Consider the following 17,766-nt stretch of genomic DNA (forward strand, 5'->3'; position numbering starts at 1 on the left):
CCATTGTTTTCCAATATAGCTGACGGATGTGATAAAATTTTCATTTTCTTACCATGAGGCCTTGATCATCAACATTAGGAAAGCAGATATTGTAGAGCTTTTTGTGATATTAAATGTGCAGTTTAAAGCAATCAAGTTTAAATTTAAAATATGTGTGTGTGTGTGTGTGTGTGTGTGAGAGAGAGAGAGAGAGAGAGAGAGAGGATATATATATATATATATATATATATATATATATATATATATATATATATATGACTTATAATAGTAATAAAAAATGCCACAGGAAACTGGGTGAGCAACATGGCATCCTGCTATATAACCATTAAGGTGACAGGTACATGTGTCATGTCCATTTTGTGGAAATTTTAAGTAGAAAAGATCATTACAAATAGTGAAAGCAAACAAAACAATTGAGTAAAAATAAGAATCAAAAACTACAACTGATGTTAAGTTGTACAAAATAGTCATTATCTTTTCTTTATACTTGTTCAAATTCATAGTGAAATTGAATTTCCTGTTTTGGAAACAGTGCTACTTTCCCAATTCTTCCTGAGCCAAGACTTTAAACAATATCCTGAATTATTTTCCTATAGATTAATTCTCAGAACATCACAATATCTTTCTTCAAACATTAAAAAAAAATTAAACAGAGATAAATCACTAGGTAGTTCCTGTTCAACACACAGCTCCATGGGCGTAGCCCCCCCACCACTAGAGGAAGAAGGAAGTTCTAAGATGTTAAATACTGGGACCAGCTTCCCTAGCTCAGCCTAGTGGTCTGACTGCCCAGTCAACATGAAGGCTTTCCTGATTCTGGGGCTTCTTCTCCTTTCTGTCATAGTCCAGGGCAAGGTCTATGAAAGGTGTGAGTTGGCCAGAACTCTAAAAAGACTTGGAATGGATGGCTACCGCGGAATCAGCCTGGCAAACTGTAAGTTGGGTCTTCCTCATTGTTTTTACAATGGTTGAAAATATCATTTTGGTCCTCTAGAATTAGAGATAGCAGGTGAAGGGATGTGGGCATGGGAGGGAAAGATTCTATACCATTCTGAGTCCAACAGGACCTGATGTCCTCTGCTAGTGCCACTAGTGCCCACTGCTAGGTGGGCAGTTGCCTCAGATTCAATGCCCCACATACACTGAAGGACCTTTTTGGAAATCAGGTTCTCAGCCTAGAGTGACACAATTCTTTTTCTATTCTTTTCTTAAATTCCTCTGCCATGCCAGCCACAGTGACAAACATGTACTCCCAGTGACTCTGAGGTCTGGGTCAAGTATCTCAAGTTTGAGGCCAGCCTAGGGACTTTAGCAAGACCTTGTCTCCAAAACCCAGCAGGCTGAGGATGTAACTCAATGGTAGAGCACCCCTGGGTTCAACCCCACAAAAGCCAACAAAACAAACCCCTTGCTATGACAGGGTATGTTTCACAGCAAAATACTATAAAATTATGTTGAATTCTCCAAAAAACCCTAGGAACCCATTCCCCACCCCATTCACTATTTATATAAAGATTCCTAAAATTCAGCATGAAATGCTTCATGATTCATTCTAGGTTGATTAATTTTCAATTTCTTCCACAACATTCAAAATGTGCCATGAGGAAAAGTTACTTTACAGCATACTTCATATTCTCCAATCTCTGTACTTTTCAGATTGACCTCAAACATTTCCCTTCCACAGCTATTTGTAAATGAATGAGCAAGTAAGTACATGAATGGGCGGTTGAACAAAATCACTGAATATCTTTACTATTCCATAATTCTTAGTTTCAAGATTCAAAGCTAACATCCCAATTCACCTTTATGTATTACAAGAAAATCTCTCTCAGAAAATTCCTTAATTGTTTCTATTAAGCATTTTCCCATCAGCCTATGTATCTGCTATGAATTTGTACAACCTTCTCAATAGCTCCATTTTCTCTTCTAGGCTCAATGTTGTCTGAGACATGAGAACAGGGCAAGGTAAAAGCAATGGAAAAACAGCAATTTAAATATTTTTTAAAATACCTTATCTTGCTTCACATTCTTATAAACTGATTTGTGCTACAAAAGGATTTTCCTAGGAACCCTCTATAACAAAGGTGTTGAGGCAGGCAGGCATGGTGGCTCAGACCTGTAGTCCCAGCTACTTGGGAGGCTGAGGTGGGAGGATCACTTGAGCCCAGGAGACCACCCTGGGAACTCAGTGAGACCCTGTCTCAAACAACAAAACAACCCTAACCTGTTACCATATTTTATGAATTAAACACATCTTGTACTTACAAAATAAATCACTAGTAAAATACAATTAGTTGCATAGAATTGGTTTTGATACACAGTATATAAATCAGTTGGTGTTGCTATTTATTATAAAAAAACTATTTCTTTTCAGGGGTGTGTCTGGCCAAATGGGAGAGTAGTTACAACACCAGAGCTACAAACTACAACCCTGGAAGCGGAAGTACTGACTATGGGATATTCCAGATCAATAGCCGCTACTGGTGTAATGATGGCAAAACCCCAAGAGCAGTTAATGCCTGTGGTATATCCTGCAGCGGTAAGACAAGATAATATTTGAGTGATGGCTCAAGAACTACCTGCATATATTTACAAGAACAGATGTTCAAGTGAATGCAATAGCCTTGAAGGATTTGTCAGGGAATTAGAAAAAGTCCATCTCGGTGGTAGAGTGTCTGCTCATTTATTGTTAATGACCTTATTGATGCTATTCCACAACATTGCCATTCCATATATCCGATTAAAATAGCTTAAGGATTATTTCATTGTGTGGTCCTTTTTTGATTGTTTTATGCTTTATTATTAAATATTCTAAATATGTAAAAAGCTAGGTTTTCATATAATGAATACCCAGATGACTATGCACTTTCAATAGTTATTCACATTTTTCCATAGATTTTACTTGTATGTGTATGCAGATTTTGCTGAGATTTTAAAAGTGAATTAGAAACATTGACATTTTATTTCTAAATCCTCTAGCTTGAATCTCCAAAATATACAATTCCTAAATAATCATTATCACACCTAAAACATTACCTTACGTATTTATGTACTTGGGATGAAACATTATGTTTTAATAAGAAAAAGAACTCACAAGGTGCATTACATATATAAGGTATGGGAGTACTAGACTCCTGAACTCATGAAAATAGAAATAGCATGTGCAATTTTCAGTGCATATAATAGTGCATACATATTGCAGACTTGATATTTTAAAAATTTTAAATGTTAAAATTCCAAAGTGTAGATCAGTTTTAAAATATTTTTTAACCTATCTGATTTGCTTTAAAATTACTCTGTATTATATAATAATCTATGGTCATTGAATAATATTTAGAAAATATAAGCAAGATGAAATAGCATCCGCAGTCTTACTACCTAGAGATTTATAACCATGGATAACTTTTGGTATATACTCTTTCAGAATGTACATCAACGTGTAAATTATACACATCAAATCAAAGTTATATCACACATATACATAGCCAGATACAAATGTTTTTATAAAAATTTAATTTATCCTGCTCTACAATTTGCATCACATAAAATTATTGCCATATCAACTCATACAAATCTATGTTATTATTATTATTATTTGAAAGGGTAAAGAGAATTCCACTAATAAGTTTTTTCCACTTTTCCTTTTTATAAATTGCTATAAATAGCTTCCTGATTACACATCATGTGAGGTTTTAATATATTTCTCTCTCTCTCTCTCTCTCTCTCTCTCTCTCTCTCTCTCTCTCTCTCTCTCTCTCTTTAAATTCTTTTTCATTTTTGTGCATTTTGCCACTGAGCCATATCCCCAGACTTCTTATTATTTCTTTGAGATAAATCATCAATGGTAGAATTCCTGAGTAAAAAATTCTGGGCTTGTCTTTTTTCACAGTGTACAAAGAAGACCTTTTGTCATATTAGATAATAATTGAGGGCCTCCAACAATTTAGAAACTGAGAAACAATGTGCTATTTCATGTCAACAAGGAAAAGAATTAAAAGGAAGTTTTTCACAACAATCACAGATATATAAATTCTTGGAAAAGAACTTCTTGGTTTGCTTCCTCTGCCTAACATAATAAAACTGAATAAGGGTAAACTTCTAATGAAATTGCTAGAACATCCTTTTCATGCCTCACCACCTCTCTTCCAGCTCTGTTGCAAGATGACATCTCTCAAGCCGTGACTTGCGCAAAGAGGGTTGTCCGTGACCCACAAGGCATTAGAGCATGGTATGTTTTAAGGTTTGAAAGGGGAAACTGTTTTACCCTACTGTTCATATATGCAGTGAGAGAAAAAATTCAAAGACCTAAGTGTCCTTCTGAATGTAAAGTTGCCCTTTTGGGCCTAAGGGACACAATGTATTACCTCCATCAGAAGAAACAATCTGCTTGAATTGGTTCACGGTCTTGCCCGTTTACTCCTCAGTGGATTTTAGGGATTTCTAGAGTTTTAAATATTCTCCACCCTATACTAGTTCTTTATCATATCTTTTTTTTTTTTAGGGGCGGGGGAGTGGGAGGTTTGTATAAGGGATAGAACTAGGGACACTTAACCACAGCCCCAGTCCTTTTTTATTTTATTTTATTTTATTTTTTTAAATAGAGAACAAATTTTATTCTAAAAATAGATCTCAGTAACAATGATATACCAAAAGCTGGTCATTATAAAAGAAAAAAAAAAGTTAACAGGAATTTTAAAAAAATTTTCTGAGAATACAAATTTTATCACTGTATACTGCCAACTTTCTATTTGAATTATTCCTATTATGGATTATCCAGAGAAGTTTTAAAATCAAAGCATGGCTTCTGCCTGATATTTAAACATTTAATAAGTACATTTTAAAGGAATGCAAAGAAAATTAAGCATTTGTGTAAGTAAACAGAAGATAAATTTATGCTTACTGAAATGTGTTCCAAAGTAATATATTGTTTTATATTACTGATTTTTTCCAATTTCTGCAGATATAAAAAAAAAACTTTACTGAAAGTACTGATATTTGAAGGTAACAAATTATACTGCTTACAGACAGAAAGAACATAACTACAATATTCCCAACCTAAAAAGCAAACTTGCAAGGCAAAGTTTAAACACTTGGTACTTAAAAAGTGGTTTTCTGTTTTCAAAGTGCTAAAGAAGTAAGTATTCAAGAAAAACTTCAGGCTGGTAACTGAAATATCAAGAATGCAAGAGATAAAACAAGTTCAACTGAAAAGGCCCTCACCACTATAAAGCATATCATAACTATATGTTGCAAAGAAATGAATGCAGTGTTTGCACAACCAGTTAAGGCCTAGTAATAACATAAACTTACCCATCAGCCCACATTTCAAACTAATCTAACCATACAAGTTTCATAAAATTTCCTCCATATTGCATGTGTCACAGATCCAATGATATCCATATTTTGAATAGTTTTTATCCATATCACCACATTAGGCCAAAATGCACAGCAAGTAGACATGATCCTTTTATACCAAATTCTTGACATTGTCATTCTCTGCAAACCACAAGCTGATCACAAAAGTTACCTTATCTTTTGTTCCTATCATGTTCATTAAGAAATCTTAGCATATTTTTAACCTGTCAGAAATTGGTGTGATTTACTTTGGCCCTCTAAGATAGAAATATTATCTTAGTATTTAGTGACTAAATAACTCTTGTTAAAAGTTCACCCTGAGTTTGAGTGCTGGAATATAAACTGTAAAACTAAAAACACTCCAAAATATAATGTGTAATTAAAAAAAAATACTGTGCTTTTTTCCTCTTCATTAACATAGTGCATCTGAGAGTAACTCCTCTTAAATAGTGGAGTAGTCTAGGTGAATACCCAAAAGGAAGCAGGAAATTTCCTGATTAAAATAAGAATTTACTCCAACAATGTACTTAAGTATAAAAATGTCATTTCCCCAAATCTGAGTCAAGTTAACAGTGTATGAAAACGCAGTACTTTCATCCTGCAGGTTTAGTAGCCTGGGGAGAGCCCATAAACCCTGGTTTAAAACAGCATTAATCTACAGTTTTGATAATACAAGGTTCTAAATATTATTTTGGGAAAAAATGGAGCTTTTTAAAAGTTAGATGTTTTTACATTCTATTAAAAATTTCTAGGTTTTGAAAGCAGCTCTACATTTCTTCAAAATAGTCACTAAATATAAAATCAAGTGAATATGAAATAAAAGCAATTTCCAGTGGTGACAAAATTATCACAGTAGCAAATAATCTAGGTTTTTCCTATAATGCTAGTCTTACAACTGAGTTTTAAAAACATTGTGTTAAAACACTGCATTTGCCTAAATTACAGAGAAAAAAAGATTTTATCAAACTAACACTGAAAGTTCAAAAAGAAATTAATAAAAATACATGCTCTCTAATGAATCATCAATAGGGTGTTTAGGGTTTTAGTTGAAGATTTTATTTTGGGGGAGTATGTATTGTTTCTAGACTAACTACTATAAAACAAATGTTGATGCTTTCTTAAATTATGTTTCAGACCTGGTTTACTCAATTGTGTAATTTCTGCTGTGTGGCATCAGTAATTAGGATATATCCAGCTCCAGAAAAGCACTGAAGTTCTTTGTGTTGTGACAATCTCCTTATTTGTGCACCCAGATGGCAGCCTGCCCTTTGGTGATATTGTCTTTCAATTACTGGTCCCATGGAACCAATGCCACAAAAAATGAGATAGGTCTTGTCTTACTATGTATTTGCTAAAATTGAGTATGATCACTGTATAAATTATCTATAAGCTCCAAATATTTAAATACCTAACCAAGCCCTTTTTACCTATAGCAATGATGAAAAAAAATCTATGCACATTTATGTAACAGGTTTTGTATTATATGCATGGTGGTCCAATTATGCTTTTTTCTTATTTTCAAGAGAGCATTGTTTTAAAGTAGTAAAACCAAAGTGAACAGGGCTGTATCAATGTTTCTTCTTTCCTTGGTCCTTGTATTTCCTTAAATGATGGCATCATGTTCATCAATTGTTCTATATCGGATGCCTCTTCTTGAATAATAGATTTTGCAACCAATGTAAAGAACAGATAAAACGCCCAGTGTTAACACAATACCACCAACAAAGCTGCCAGTGTCAAATTTTGATTTTTCATTAAAATGAATGGTTGCTGTGATTGTTAATGATGTCGCTAAACTATTTTGAGTTGTGGTTGTCATAGATGTTGACATCTGGGATACGTTCTGTGAAACACTTGTTGCTTTGGATGTTGACTTTAAAGTAGTGGAAGTCGTATTTGTTGAGAACCCTGGTGTTGCCATTTTAGAAGTCATTACTGGTTTGATGGTGACATATGTCACATTTTTTGAGGCCAAGGAAACTGAAGTTGGTGATGGTTTCACAGTGGTGCTGCTGTTAGATTCAGATGTATAGTTGTTATGCATACTATCTGCTAGGGAGTTAGCACTGGAGTTCTGCAGAAGCACATTGGGAGACTCCGCCGGAGCTGAGCTGTCCGCGGCGGCCCCCGGCAGCGCCAGCACCTGCAGCACCCCCAGGAGCAGCGCGGCCCGAACACCTCGCGCGCCGAGTCCCATTGTTCCAAAGCAGGATGCGGCGGCCTCGTGGGTCCCAAACGTGCCGGGAGCCGAGGTAGCGGAGAAAGCGTTTCTTCTGCGCACCCGAGCGCGCCCCGCGTCCCCTTCCGCCGCGCACAACTCCACGGCCGCCTCCTGTACCCCGAAATCCTTTTTTATTTTTTATTTGGAGACAGGACCTCACTAAATTGCTAAGGCTGGCTTTAAACTTGTAGTCCTCCTGCCTCAGCCTCCTGAGCAGTTATGGTTACAGGCACGCACCCCATGTTGGTCTCCTTGTCATATTTGAAACAATTTGTGGAATAAGAAATGGGCCATGCACATAGCTCAACATTTGTGTTCAGCATTCTGTGCCTATGGAGGCCTCTGAGGATGAGCAAAGCATCTTGTATACTCATCTCCACTTAATCAGTAGCAGTACCTGGGTCTAATTGTAACCTGAATGATATTTATGGATAGGATCTTTTGCTCCCACAAAAAGAATTGAGTATGTACACTTTACAATGCAGATATGTTTTAACCTTTGCTTGTGTGTTTCCCTTTTCTCTGCAGGGTGGCATGGAGAAATCGTTGTCAAAATCGCAACCTCTCTCAGTACATTCAGGGCTGTGGAGTGTAACTGCAAAATTTTCCTTCCTTCTTCAGCTCATTTTGTCTTCACCATAATAAGGGAGTTGTATTTAATTGAAAGTTCACACTACCATTGTTTCCCCTTCAAACAAATAGCATTTTTACAGTAGCAAGAGCAAAATATAACCTTTCTCATAATAGCCATAATATTTACTAATGTGTCTATAATTTGGTAGTGAACCCCCATTTTCAGCTTGCTAATAAAGGTAATGCTGGTGAAAATTTATCTGCAAACTTGATTATCCAATACATCACCAGTACAGTTTTTCGTTAATGAAATACTAGTATTTCCCAGTACTATATAAAAGTATAACAAAAGGCCATCTTAAAATCAATTGATCTTAGGCAAAATCCAAGCTGTGTAGGCATCCAATGCCTCCCATCCACATAGTTATATCCAAAAATATGAAAAATAAACACTCTGTTGACAGCATAAAATTTTTTAAAGGAGTGGAGTGCCAAATGGCTTAGATGGATACTGACTGAATTAAGAATTTTGTTCGCACAAAGTTTATGGCCTTTTGTTTAAGTATTTTCTTGAAATATTGCATTTATACAGCAAAGAGACTCACAATTTATATATCAATCTTTTTTAAAGGGCACTTAGGTGCATCTTGCTGACTGTAGAAACATTATGAGGGATTAAATGGGCTATTGCTGTTCCCCAATTTTATTGCTTGCATTACTAAATTAACCACAGGAGTGAAATTATGCATATGTAAAAATTACAAATGTTATCATTAAATGGTTGCATTTCTTCCTTGTGTGTCTTTGTTTAGACCTATGTAGTGTCTCAAGAAAAAAATTACACATATTTGAAAAGATAAAAGACTTAAATTTCTTCTATATTCTCACCTGCACTTAAATAGCTGGCTATTGCTGGAGGAAAATCCACAAATTCTACAAAGAACAAGTATGCTAATAAATCTCACTTTAAATTCATAACCATGAATCTCATATGTGCCTCAAGTCAGCATGGCCATCCAAGTCACTTCTCTGGATTCCTTCTGTGGTGTTGTCTCCCTCTCTAAAATGACTATGATTATTTCACTTCTTCCATTCTTTGTTGAGAGCCCCAACACACATATCTGATACCCTCTCTGCCCACTAATCTTCCACCATCCTCTGCTCTTAGCAGATAATCTTTGCTTATATATACCATTTTTTTTTAAAAAAAAAGCCATTTCAAAGAAGCAATACAAGGTTCTCCCCCTGTCACAAAGCAGCAGTCACACCTTCCCCTCACTGACCCTTCCTCCCCCCGCCCCTCCCCACTGTTTCTGGGATGAAGGGCCTTTGCTCCTGGCAAAGGCAGCATCTCCACATGCAGCCTCTGTCCTATCTCTAGCGACAGATATTCCAAGCTAAGCTGAGTTTCTCCCTCTCTGCTCCATCACCTCCATTATTGTGCAAAGGGCCTCAGCATCCTCCCATCCCACAAAGAACATTCCACTGACCCTACACCACCCTCCAAGTACAACCTCATCATGACTCTGCTGTCTCTATGGCAAGACTTCTAGGGGAGAAGCGTAGCCCCACCTCTGTCTTCAGCTCTTTCCAGTCTGGCTTCTGTCTCACTCAGCCTGCTGCCCTAGGACTTCTCTCATGACTCCTGGGTGCAATTCCAGTGATCATCTGCTCTCTGCTCTTCCTACTTGATCTCTCATCAGCATTTAGCTAAGTGACCCACTTCATATTGTTGGGTGCAGAGCAGGCTGAACTGTGTTGTCTGCAGGGCAGGCTGAACAGATGTTGGCTGCAAGATAGCCCATGCACTCAAACCCCCCTCTATCTGGTCCTTTATCACCTGTTTGCCTCAAGTCTGAACATTCAACCCTGCTTAAAGCTGAACACTTAACCCCCCCTTTGGCCAACAAGGCAGCTTGCAGACCCAGAGGCCCCATTAGATTTGGGCTATAAAAACTCCCTCCTGCCAGGCCCCCCTCTCTCTTGCTCTTTCACTCTTGCTCTCTCTCTTGCTCTTTCTCTCTCTCTCTTGCTCTTTCTCTCTTGCTCTCTCTCTCTTGCTCTTTATCTTTCTTACGCGCGCTCTCTGTCTCTCTCTTGCTCTTGCTCTCTCCCTGTTCATCTCTTCTCTTTTCTCTCTCTTTCTTTCCTTCTTTCTTTTCTCTTTGTTGCACTGCTTCAATAAAGATCTTTTGGTTGCTCTGAGTGTTGTGGTCACTTTCCTTTCATTGGTGCCGAAACCCGGGAGAGGGTTAAAACCCACTTTTGGGTCCCCCTTCCTTCGGAAGTGCCACTCACCAGATGGCCTGAACCCAGGCCTGAACCCATTTTCTCGACTGCCAGAACTCCATCCACCACCGACCTTCGATTGGTGAGTTTCCCCTTCCTGGAGTCCTAAACCCAAAGGTGGTGTCAGGAGGATTTGGCCGTTGATTGTCCGGCAAACCTCTTTGCCCACCTGCGGGGAGGAAAACACCCCACCACAGCCTTTAAGGCTACGGTGGCCCTCAGGGACTCCTTCCTAGGGCAGAATAGACTCCTGGGTTCAAAATTATTCCCTTCCCTTCCCAGCTGTTAGTTACCAGCATAGGCTTTGTAGGTCTCCCTCAAAGGACTGTGTAACCTCCAGGGACACATAACAGAGAACTGAACATCACAGTCCACCCAGACCTTCACCATCTTGGTGGCTCTCCTAAAATCCTAGTCCTCAGACACTTACCCAACACATATCACCAGAAGCTTTTTCTCTCTCACCTTCTTGCTTACATCCCACTTCACAGGTTGCTCCTTCTCAGTTCCTCTTTCCCACTCTTTCCCTGCTATTTCATTTGTAAATTGTGAGTACTCCAGTGTTCAAACCAATAAACATTTGATACACTACAAATTTTCCTTATTCATATACAGTAGTCCCCCATTGTCCAGTAATTCACTCTCCATTGTTTCAGTTATCCATGGTCATCTGTGAGCTAAAAATATTAAGGGGAAAGTTCCAGAAGTAAACAATTGATAAGTTTTGGTTGCAGGCCATATGGAGTAGAGTGATGAAATCTCCCACAGTTCTGCTCTGTCCTTCCTGGGACATGAATCATCCCTTTGTCCAGTGAACCTGCACTGTACATGCCTCTGCTCATTAGTCATTTATTATCCAACTTGGTTATCAAATTGACTGTGCTTAGTTACAATTTCCCCTTTATGGGTTTGAGGTTTGAGTAAGGCCTATTGCTTTACAAATGACCTCTAACATGGAAATGGGAGACAAGGCATTATGAGAGTTGGGAAAGTTCACATGAATCTTATTTATGACAGCAAAACATTGATTTCTACCAATATAGGACTTACAGGTTAACAAAAAACAGAGAAGGAAACTGATGAGCAACATGTCATCATGCTATAAACCATTTAAGATGACAGATACATGCATCATGTCTGTTTTGTGGAAAAGTGTACATAAAATAATTTAAGTAAAAAAAATCAATACAAAATAGTTAAAGCACACAAAACAGTTCGATCAAAATGAATGTTACTCAAACACCACTGTTGGCAACAGATCCACCCTGGCCCCTGGAGCCCTACCTCCACTAGTTTGTTCTGCATGCCAGTGTGGCCAGCTCACAAGGCCATGGCGAACTTGCGGTTTTTCTGTTCCTGCTTGTCCGTCTGAGACATATGTATCCCACGGGAATGCCTTGACCTTTTCTGGTCTGATGGACTTATTGTTAAGGGAGGTTTCGGTACCTGACAATAATAGATGTTGAAACTAAATTTCTCCCCCCTCCCTCCTGCTTTTGGGTAGTTTTCCACTTCTGCTGCTTGGGGTATAAAAAAAGGTGTGTTAGCAATAAAGATTATTGACTCCTGGATGAAGAACCTTGGTGTCCTGTGTGTCTTTTAACCTCGCCGTCCCTCGCCAGACTCGGCTCCCTTGGCCGGACGCGGCAATTGGAGGTTCCCACCGAGATCCGGAAAGCAGGGGTAAGCGGACGGGGCTCACCTTCTAAGAAAGAAGGGGGAGGATTGGTTTAAAGATAATTTAAAGAGACAGGGTACGTACCATGGGTAACGCAACAGCGAAGGTTCGTCTGGCCAACGAACTGAAAGAGCTGTTAAATACACAAGGAACAGGAATAAAAACTAAGACTGCAACCGAATTCGTTGAAATTATTGCCCAGGCTTGTCCTTGGTTTCTGACAGGAGGATTTCTTAATAATAGTGACTGGGACCTGGTGAGACATGACCTTCAGAAATTATTGAGGGACCGGGGCTCAGACAGTGTCCCAGTTGCCACCTTTTCCTTATGGAGGTTGGTAAAGGATGCTTTATTAACAGATAAAGTAAAGATCAAGGATCAGCTTGCTGAATGTGAACAGGCCCTTAATCAGGTGCAGGAGGAGCAAATGGCAGAATCCTTAAAGGATGAGGGTCCTCTTGAGGACTCGGGCTCAGGGAGTAAGAAACGCCTCCAGATTTCTAAGCCCAAAAAGGATCCTGAGGACCTCAGTTCTCTCTCTGAGGAAGAGGAGGGATTAGAAAGGGAGATAGAGGAACTAGAACATCGCCTTAAAAGGGCAAATGTGAGGGTGCCTAGGGCCCCCTCAATTGCCGCACCTCCTCCCTATAATCCTGATTGGAATGAGGACGCCCCTACTAGACGGGCGGGGGTCCACTGGGGTTCTAGAGCGGCTCAAGTTTTTCCAATGATTGAAAACGCCGATGCTGATGGACAGCCGGCCAGAGCCCATGTCCCCCTAGCCTTCAAGGACATAAAACAGCTTAAGGAGGCGGTCATTAACTATGGACCTCATGCCCCTTTCACATTGACCCTCTTCGAGTCTTTCTCAGCCAGTCAACTGATACCTAATGATTGGCAGCAACTTTGCAGGGCTGTGTTATCTGGAGGGGATTCCTTATTGTGGAAAAGTGAATATCATGAAAGGTGCCGCGAGCTGGCTCAGATTAACCTGAATGCGGGCCATCAACGGCGAAATGCTGAAATGTTGACAGGAACTGGGCAATATGCCACCATAGGCCAACAAATTAATTACGACCCAGGTGTTTATGCTCAAATAGCCTCAGCTGCAGTCCATGCCTGGAAAGCCCTGCCCGTTTCTAAGACTGAAGCAAAAATTTCCAAGATCTCTCAAGGACCCTCTGAACCTTATTCGGACTTTATAGCCTGCCTAATGCAGGCTGCTGGAAAAATATTCCCTAATCTGGAACAGGCTATGCCACTTATTAGACAACTGGCATATGAAAACGCTAACACTTACTGCCAAAATGCTATTAAGTCCTCCCGGGCCAAAAGTATAGATGACATGATTCGAGCATGCAAAGATATAGATGGGCCTCATATTACTGGTCAGGTTTTGGCTGCTGCCCTTAAGACTGGAATGCAAAAATCTGATAACAGGGGAACCAGCTCTAAGGGGTGTTTTAAGTGTGGGAAAGAGGGACATATAAGGAGAAACTGCCTGGAAAGGAGCGAGGGTGCTGGCAGAGGGATGCCTGGAATTTGTCCTAGATGTCATAAAGGAAATCATTGGAGCAGTGAGTGCAGGTCAAAATTTGACATCCAGGGTAACCCAATACCGTCGGGAAATGGGAGCAGGGGCCCGCCCTGGGCCCCGGAAGCCAAAGTGTACGGGGCAGTGCAGGGACAGAACAGTGCCCCAGGGAGTGGGCGTCTCCGCCACCTCCCACTGACCAACCGCTTTCTATCTGGGAACTCCCCAGGGGAACACCAGGAAGCGCAGGACTGGACCTCAGTTCCACCTCCCGAGCGGTATTAACTCCCCAAATGGGACCTCAGACTCTGCCTACTGGGGTTTTTGGACCCCTGCCAGAGAGGACGGTGGGACTAGTGTTGGGACGAGGTAGCGCAACTCAGTGGGGCTTGAAGATTCTTACGGGGGTTGTTGATGCTGATTATCAGGGAGAAATAAAGATAGTAGTAGAAGCTACCCAAGGAATTGTTATTCTTCCCCCCGGGGAGCGTATAGCTCAATTGCTGCTGCTACCTTTAGTTTCCATTCCTGGGCACACCCTCCGTGGGTCCTGGGGAGATGGCAGCTTTGGCTCCACTGGAACTCCCCAGGCCTTTTGGGTAGCTCATTTGGATTCACGTCCCAACTTGACCATTGAGATACAGGACAAGGCTTTCAAGGGAATACTAGATACGGGGACGGATGTCTCTGTCATTTCTGAAAAACAATGGCCACCTGCCTGGCCCCTCCAGAGTCCCTCGGCCATATTACAGGGGATAGGACAAACCCGACCAAAAAGAAGTGCTTCCTTTTTAAAATGGAGAGATGGCAAAGGACATAGTGGCCATTTCCAGCCTTATGTAGTGACTGGACTCCCCACGAACCTTTGGGGGAGGGACTTGCTTCATCAAATGGGGGCTATTCTCACTACCCAGACTTTGAAAGGAAATAATGACTTTGTTAATGATGCAATGCTAGACATGGGGTGGATCCCTGGAAGGGGACTAGGAAAGAGACATGAGGGCAGAATATCACCCGTGGATCCAGCAGAACAGGTTACCCGGCGGGGAAGAGACCGGAGAGGACTGGGAAATTTATCCTAGGGGCCACTGAAGTGCGGCCACCTCCACTGTCCATTACTTGGTTATCAGATGACCCTGTGTGGGTAGAACAGTGGCCCCTAACTAAGGACAAATTACAGGCCGCTTCCCTATTAGTTCAAGACCAGCTTGAGTTAGGACATGTGGTGCCCTCTACCTCCCCTTGGAATACCCCTATTTTTGTTATACAAAAGGGGTCTGGGAAGTGGAGACTTCTTCAGGACCTACGAGCTATTAATAAAACTATGCAACCCATGGGACCCTTACAACCAGGGCTACCCTTTCCTACTGCGATCCCAAAGGATTGGCATCTTATTGTTATAGATTTAAAAGATTGTTTCTTCTCTATCCCCTTAGACCCACGAGACCGAAAGCGTTTCGCTTTTTCCTTGCCTTCCACAAACTTTAGGGAACCTTACCAACGGTATGAATGGACCGTCCTACCTCAAGGGATGACTAATAGTCCTACAATGTGCCAATATTTTGTAGCTGAGGTTTTGCGACCCTTTTGACAGCAGTTCCCACAGCTCTACCTCATTCATTATATGGATGACATCTTACTGGCAGGGCCCTAGAAAGAAAGGCTTCTTCAATCTTATGAAGTCCTCCAATCCCTTCTAAAAGGGGCAGGGCTGGTCATAGCACCCGAAAAGGTGCAGTTTCAACACCCTTACAATTATTTGGGATACATCATTAATAACATAGGAATCTTTCCCCAGAGACCCCAGTTCCAGATAAATCAGCTCAAAACTTTACATCAGTGGCAGACATTCCTCGGAGAAATACAGTGGCTGCGCCCGTCCTTTCATATTCCAACTGGAGAGCTCAAACCCCTGTATGACCTCTTGCGAGGAGATCCTTCTCCTACATCGTGTAGAGTACCTACACCAGAAGCCTTACGAGCACTGAGGCTAATAGAAGAGGCTCTGCAGGACATGCAGATTACGCAGATAGATTATTCTCTGCCCTTGTCATTTATAGTTCTACCTTCTAAAATTACTCCCACAGGAGTGTTCTGGCAAACGGGTCCCATTTATTGGGTCCACTTGCCGGCTTCTAACCCCCGGGTATTGACTCCCTTTTATGAGCTAGTTATTAACTTAATTTGGAAGGCTAAATATTTGGGTGATGCATTGTTTGGAAAAACCTTTGACATACTTATTCAACCTTACACTCAAGATATGGTACACAAGTTACAACAAGAACATGACCTTTGGTGTCTTTTCCTGTGCAGCTTCAAGGGTCAGATTGATAATCACTTCCCTAAACATAGACTTTTGGAGAGCTTTAAAAGGTGTCCCATTATCTTCCCAAAGATTATGAAAAGGGAACCTATTCCAAAGGCCCAAACTGTATATACAGATGGGGCCAAAAATGGATTTGCCGTCGTTTTTGATGGATCTCAAATTCTCCGACAACCTGTGTCAGGTCAGTCGGCCCAAAAGGCGGAAGTTGAAGCTTTAATCATAGCTCTCAAAGTCTATAGTTCTATTCCTCTTAATGTATATACTGACAGCTTGTATGTAGCCAATCTGGCTCTAGTCATAGAAACAGCATCATATATTGGAAAGCAATCCACCATCACAGAACAACTACAGGTAGTTCAGCTCCTCATTTGGGCTAGACGAGATCCTCTATACATTGGCCACATCCGAAGCCATTCAGGGCTCCCTGGACCTTTGTCAGAGGGCAACGCAAAAGCAGACGCTGCTACTCATGCTGTTGGCCTTTCCTGTGTGACGACCGAATATGATAAGGCCTTACAATTCCATAACAAATTTCATTTAAATGCACAGTCTTTACGCTTCCACACAGGATGTTCACGAGACCAAGCTTTACAGATTGTCTCATTATGTCCAACCTGTGCACCATTTATTCATTCTCCTTCCCTTGGGGTTAATCCAAGAGGACTACAACCTAATGATGTCTGGCAAACTGATGTTACACACTTCCCTAGCTTTGGTAAGCTCTCCTTTATACATGTTTCCACTGACACATATTCTGGCTTCATTTTTGCCACCTTACATACTGGAGAGAAGGCTAAGGATGTAATCAGTCATCTTCTAAAAGCCTTTTCCTCCATGGGCACCCCACGATGCCTCAAAACCGATAATGGTCCCGCATATGTAAGCCAGGCAGTTCAACAGTTTTGCACCCAATGGGAAATTAATCATAAGACTGGAATCCCTTATAATCCACAGGGACAAGCTATCGTGGAACAAGCCCATCAACATTTAAAAACTTATTTACAAAAAACAAAAGAGGGGGAGATATACCGGAATTGTCAGGGACCACAAGCACTTCTAAGCATAACCCTATTTACTTTAAATTTTTTACTCACTGACACTGGAGGGCGCACGGCTGCACAATGCCACTTTTCCCCTCCCACTGTACAAGATGCTCAAATAAGGTGGAAAGATTTATCCACCGGAAAGTGGCAACCCCCGGCTCCACTCTTAGCTAGAGTGAGGGGAGCTGTATGTGTTTTTCCCCCAGGAACTGAGAAGCCCATTTGGATCCCGGAGCGCTGCACCAAACCGGTGAATGAAAATTCAAGACAAAATGAAGTTCCCAAGATGGCTGATCCTGCCGCTGTTGTTCTCACCCCTTCAAGTGAGTGCCGAGGCACACCTCATGAGCTGGACCCCACTTGTGGCATTCCTTCTGGACAGGTTTGCTGAAGGAGGGCTTGACCCCCCACCTGGAAATATTCATGAATATCTTTTTGGAGCCCCTTGTGAGTGTAAGGGAGGGCCCCGGCACTCGGCCCCCTCTGGTTATATCCAGAGCATTGATTGTGGGACTAAAGTAGCCTATATGGCGGCTGAACTCAATGAAAACATCGGAGGATTTAAGCAACCAAAATGGGTATGTGTTAATAAGCCCGGACTTGTTGTCCCTAATCCGACCGAGACTCTTGGAAGCTGTCCCGCCACTTGTCATTACACCCCGGCAATGCACATCTCCTGTTATACATCGGCCTCAATTTGTGTTAATAATCAAGGAAAACAGTATTTTGAGGCCATCCTAACTAACA

At 41.0% G+C, this 17,766-nt stretch overlaps 2 protein-coding genes across 2 annotated transcripts; one reads left to right on the plus strand and one right to left on the minus strand.

Moving 5' to 3' along the window:
* Positions 1 to 762: 762 nt before the first annotated feature.
* Lyz (lysozyme) lies at positions 763 to 8,941 on the plus strand. The gene is made up of 4 exons (XM_046430721.2): positions 763 to 934; positions 2,375 to 2,539; positions 4,150 to 4,228; positions 8,105 to 8,941. Exons 1-4 carry the CDS (start codon positions 799 to 801, stop codon positions 8,169 to 8,171), a joined length of 447 nt encoding a protein of 148 aa, XP_046286677.1. The 5' UTR covers positions 763 to 798; the 3' UTR covers positions 8,172 to 8,941.
* LOC124083956 (porimin) lies at positions 6,396 to 7,688 on the minus strand. The gene has a single exon (XM_046430720.2). The coding sequence runs from the start codon at positions 7,550 to 7,552 to the stop codon at positions 6,959 to 6,961; it is 594 nt and encodes a 197-aa protein (XP_046286676.1). The 5' UTR covers positions 7,553 to 7,688; the 3' UTR covers positions 6,396 to 6,958.
* Positions 8,942 to 17,766: the final 8,825 nt, after the last annotated feature.

Source organism: Marmota monax, unplaced genomic scaffold, assembly GCF_021218885.2.
Source record: "Marmota monax isolate L192 unplaced genomic scaffold, Marmota_monax_Labrador192_F-V1.1 WCK01_AAM20220418_F8-fsc00056, whole genome shotgun sequence".
NCBI lineage: Eukaryota > Metazoa > Chordata > Mammalia > Rodentia > Sciuridae > Marmota > Marmota monax.